The sequence below is a fragment of the Citrus sinensis genome, chromosome 6 (genome assembly GCF_022201045.2).
Source record: "Citrus sinensis cultivar Valencia sweet orange chromosome 6, DVS_A1.0, whole genome shotgun sequence".
Classification (NCBI taxonomy): Eukaryota; Viridiplantae; Streptophyta; class Magnoliopsida; order Sapindales; family Rutaceae; genus Citrus; species Citrus sinensis.
The window spans coordinates 901,576-906,712 of record NC_068561.1 but is presented as its reverse complement, the minus strand read 5'-3'; the positions used below and the strand labels follow the sequence as shown (position 1 = coordinate 906,712).

The window sequence follows — 5,137 nt, the reverse complement described above, 5'->3', positions numbered from 1 at the left end:
TTCGATGGGGTGGCTTGGTGACGAGGTAAGTGTGTTTAATGGTCAGTACATTACAATACACAATAATATTTCTGCTGCCATGGATAATGATATAAATTTACTTGGTATAATCCCTTCACAACATATTCACACGTATTACCGCTTGATCAGCGAGAAGCAACGACGGTTTCCAAATGCACTACCACAGCGCGTCACGCATACAGATACATTTTTTTGGGCATGTTTTCGAATTTTATAATCATTAATTAGCATTTCGATGTTTGAAATATCTCGAAATGTTATTAATTTTCTATTCATCGTGTAATAGGTGTTCCTAAAGTAATTATGGAACAATGGTAGTTGTGATGTCCATTCATTACAATATGGCAACAACTTGAGCAGCTATATGGATGGGCGGGAAGATCTCATGTCCAAACCGTTTACGGATGTTGATATGGTAAGAATTGTCATCATATCTTATGGTAATTGTGTATAAAATATACTAATTTACCAATTTATTTATGTAGATATTCATCCCTGTGAATTTGGGCGGCGATCATTGAGTACTAGCTCGAACGGACCTTCGCGCGAGGAGGATGCGGATTTACGACTCGTTGGTTACCTTTCGCGAGGACAAAACATATTTGCGTAAATTCAAACCTCTTCAGGTCGTCTTCCCTCAATGGCTTCAAGATGTTGGATTCTACAACATTCGACTTGAGCTGCAGAGTGCCGACTCTTGGAAAGTAAGAATCGTTAAGGATGTGCCCCAACAAGAACCTGGAAGTGGTGATTGCGGTGTATTTATGTTGATGTTTACAATGTATTTGATGTTCGGGCTAAAACTTGATTTTGATAGTAGCCACGGGCATTACTTCAGAAAGAAAATTGCTGTAGATATATTCACGGGCGATATTGCCTTGTAAGTCGTTGTATTGTATTCAGACTTGATGTATGGATGTAGATTGTTTTTCTAATAAATATAAACTTTTGATATATTCATATATTTAGCTATAAGTAATTATTCATCATGGGATTTTTACTCATTATGCAAATGAACATAACATAATATACCTCATTACATATAACTCATTACATATAATTGTAATATAAATTATAATAAGAGTTTTCTATCCATAATTAGTTATAATGACACAGTCAGTTTGGATTTGACACAATGGGATTTTTACATCTCTTGCGGTTATGACCGGGTTGGTTGCATCGACCACATCTCATAGTTCTTCGGTTAACATCCTCACCGATAGAAGGAATTCTTAACTCTGGACGACTACCAGGTGGTGGTGCTTTGATCGGTGGGTTAATTCTGATTTCTTGGATTTCTTCTGGAATGTCCCAATCTGTCATGTCCCCAACCGGCTCCACTGGTTCTGCATATGCCATGACCAATGAATCTTTAGAGTAATAATCAGAGCAAAGACTTATATAATCCACACGGACGATCAGACAAGCAGCAATTGCATGCGCACAAACAAGCTGATCGAGTTGGAATACTCTACATGAGCAAGTTCTTTCATGAATGTCAATTATCCCTTCCTTCATACCACCACCCAAAACATGAAATCGATGCTGAGACACTGGCCGAACGGTCGTTCTTTCGGCCAAAATTCTCCTTTCGCCAACTATCTCATCTGCCCACGTCGTTAGACGAGTGCTCATCGATTCAGCCACAAGTTTTCTATCATAAAACCATTGCTGTAATGTTTTTCTAAAGTGATCAACAAGATGAGTAATAGGAAATTTTCGCGGTTCCCTCATTAAAGAATTCACGCTTTCTGTAATGTTGGTGGTAAGTATGATGTATCTCCTACCTTCAAATTCAGACCTTGCCCAATTACACGTGCCCACATTATTCTTTAAGTAATCAGCCGCGGCCGAGTGGAGCATCCACAACCCTTCAAGTTGTCTTTTAAATTCTTCGTGTGCATATGCCTTTGCTGCATTGATAAAAGCTGGCTCGAATTGATCCCAAATAGCTTTGGACATCCTGAATTTAGACTTAATGTTGCCTTTGACATGGTAAAAACAAAGTCCATGACCAGCAGTGTGAAATGCTTTTAAAACGGCTCGCTTGACGGCAGTGCATCGATCAGAGATAAATACTAACTCTGGCCTATCGCTAATCACTCCGTGTAACTTCGTCATAAACTATTCCCAAGCATCATTGTTTTCTGAATCCATGACCCCAATAGCTAACGGATACAGTTGGTTATTACCATCCAGACATGTTGCTACAAACATGCTTCCACGATATAGCCCTTTCAAATGAGTGCCATCTACAGCGATCACAGGCCTTATGTACTGTGTGAAACCCTTGATGGAAGATCCAAGCGCAACAAAGTAGTATAAGAAATTATCATCTCCATCCCGCTGGAGGTGTGTCACTGTGCCCTCATTCGCTTTGGTCAAAACGTGAGAGTATTTGGGAAGTAAGTTGTATGACTCTGCAGGGTTCCCTCGTACTATTTCAAGACCGACCTCTTTAACTCGATATGCTTGCTGATATGTTAATTGGACCCCGTATTCTTGCTGCATGTCTGCTCTAATGTCATTCGGCGTGTATATCCGTTTATCCTGAATAAATTTATCCGCGATAAGATGGCCAACAACCCGACTCCTAACTTGACGGAGGCCACTAGGCAAAACCTCATTAGAGCACGTATGAACATTGTCAACTCTTCTCACTACCCAAGGAACATTAAGCTCATCCGAACCTCTTGTTGCGCGAAGACGCCAATTACATGATTCCGAAGAACAGTGAGCCTCAAAGCGTGTCGTTGTGGACCGTGCAATCTTGAAATCAAACTTTTCCGGCAAGGCCACTTTGCGCAATTCCAGTATTAACTCATTCTTCTCAGCGAACAACTTTCCCACACCAATGTCGGCAGAATTACAGCTTCTAACTAAGTCTGGAGCAACCAAGTTTGAAGGCAAAACTGGAGCAAGACTCACCAGGGGATCAACTGTTGTCCTCCTCCTCGAACGGGCCATCGGAGGAATAGGTCGATTCTCTCTATTGTTAACAGGAATATCATACTGATTCTCATCCTCATCATTGATAGGAATATCGGAATGACCAGTGTCCCTATCATCAACTTCAGTATTGGAGTTCATGCCTTGCACATTATCAGGTTCTATGTTGTTGGTGTTATAACCAGGATCATCATAACTACGGAACTCATTATTCTGAAATGGAGAGTAATGTTGCCCTAACGATGTCCGTAATGGTAACACATTATCTTCAACATCCACTAACGTAATGCCATTATCATCAATAGTGTCATTGTTTTCGTTGACTGGTGAGTAATGTTGTTGGAACGACATTTGTTGTGCTATCACCTCTTCCTCAATATCGGGGATAGACTCGTTTGCTCTAAACGAACTTTCACTTTCCACAAGTGGCTCAGGATTTTCGGCCGGAACTCGAGGATGTGTGGTGACAAATATAGGGATGCATCCATAATTGGCCACATCAGAGGCCATGTGCAGCACAACATTAACCATTTCATCATTAAATATATCCATAGGTAGTGAGCATGCACGATACATTGTGTTACTAGATCTCAAAGTTGTCTTCATTGACAAACTATATTTATTAGGATTTATCTGTAAAACTTCATACACCCTTGCCATAAATTGCTCAAACGTACAATCTTTCCGAACTAAAAATGTTGTATTCTTCGCATTCACGTACTCCGTACGGCCATCTGCTAATGTCTCCCACCAACCGTCATAACATAATTGAAGTACAACAGAATCCATTAAACCTAAAAAAAAAACAAAAGAGATAAGATTTCATACTACAAAACCTAATAAAAATGAATATGTAGTACATTTATATGGATGAAATGAAGTATACAATTTTGGATTTACTTCGTCTCATCGTAAGCTTCGAAACGATATATTATACACCTAAAACGGACACATGTAGCCCACGTTATTACTTTCGGAAAATAACTTAAATTTAGTGAGACAGGCAGTGGGACAGGTGCCTGTCTCACATAAAACCAGCAGATTTATGTGAGACAGGCGCCTGTCCCACTTGCCTGTCTCACATAAAACCAGTAGTAACAAGTGAGACAGGCGCCTGTCTCACATGCTTGTCCCACTTGCCTGTCGCACATATTTTGGTGAGACAAGCAAGTGGGACAGGCACCTGTCTCACATAAAACCAGTAGATTTATGTGAGACAGGTGCCTGTCTCACTTGTTCTGGGCTTCTGTTTTACTCGATTTTTCAGGGGTTTCAATGATTGATTTTCATTTCTTAACTCAAACTAACTACTTTAACAAGTCACATTGTTTTGTTAATGAAAAATAACAACATTTGCAATAAAAACTCACTTCAATTTCGAACTCAAATGATAAAATCAATAGATTAAAAGTTTAGGTTATGGTAAGAGTATAAACTAACCTTAAGAAGCTCTCCAATTGATAATTATATCTTCAATTATGTAATGTTTGTTTGATGAAATTTGCTAATTTATTGAGAGTGATGGAGTTTGTTGAGTGATGAAGTTTGTTAAGTTGAAAAGAGAAAAGTGGTGGAGGTGCTGGAATTGAAGAGGGAAAATGGCATGCCTTTGTAAATTTGATGAAAATGATGAGGGTAATGTAGTTCAAAAATAGGGTATTTGGCTAGTTATGATAGAAAAAAATTTGAGGGGTTAAAGTTAAAAATTGACTAATTTTTTTGGCTATTTTTGTAAATTTCCCTCTGTTTCCTGTATTTTCCTAGTTACCAAACACTTAATAAAAAATTAATAACATAGAGTGGCCAAATTGACGGCCGAGCAAGACATGAATCCGCAACTGGGCTAGCAAGACATGTCGGTAGTTGTAATCTTTTTTTTTAATTATTATTATTGTACTTTATGCTGTGTCTTTCTTCTATACTGCTATAATCAATAGGAAAAAAATAATAATAAGTAGAGACTCTTCTTGAACGCATGAAAAAAAGTATGCTAAAAAAGCTACACACCTTAATTATATCATAATGAAAAAGGTACTAACATGATGTAAATATTGAATTTTTGTACATAATCATAATTTTTTTTTTCAAGTAAAAAATAATCAAATAGTGATTTCTTTTATTATGTTAAGTTAGTTATCTTCAACAGAATGTTAAAAGGGGAGGAAAG

General features: G+C 38.2%; 2 protein-coding genes across 2 annotated transcripts; both read right to left on the bottom strand.

The window, feature by feature from the left end:
• Window positions 1–1,137: 1,137 nt before the first annotated feature.
• Window positions 1,138–2,142, bottom strand: LOC107177079 (uncharacterized). Its single transcript, XM_052443279.1, has 2 exons — window positions 1,823–2,142; window positions 1,138–1,675 (listed from the first exon to the last, which is right to left on the bottom strand). Exons 1-2 carry the CDS (start codon window positions 2,140–2,142, stop codon window positions 1,138–1,140), a joined length of 858 nt encoding a protein of 285 aa, XP_052299239.1.
• Window positions 2,143–2,145: 3 nt separating this feature from the next.
• Window positions 2,146–4,561, bottom strand: LOC127902981 (uncharacterized). Its single transcript, XM_052443278.1, has 2 exons — window positions 4,411–4,561; window positions 2,146–3,764 (listed from the first exon to the last, which is right to left on the bottom strand). The coding sequence occupies exon 2, from the start codon at window positions 3,757–3,759 to the stop codon at window positions 2,146–2,148; it is 1,614 nt and encodes a 537-aa protein (XP_052299238.1). The 5' UTR covers window positions 3,760–3,764; window positions 4,411–4,561.
• Window positions 4,562–5,137: the final 576 nt, after the last annotated feature.

Excerpts from the sequence above, each read along its gene's own strand:
- LOC107177079 (XM_052443279.1), bottom strand. The coding sequence starts at position 2,142 with ATGACGAAGTTACACGGAGTGATTAGCGATAGGCCAGAGTTAGTATTT. Across the intron at positions 1,676-1,822 it reads GGCACGTGTAATTGGGCAAG|AAAACTTGTGGCTGAATCGA; the intron begins GTCTGAATTTGA and ends GTTTTATGATAG.
- LOC127902981 (XM_052443278.1), bottom strand. The coding sequence starts at position 3,759 with ATGGATTCTGTTGTACTTCAATTATGTTATGACGGTTGGTGGGAGACA.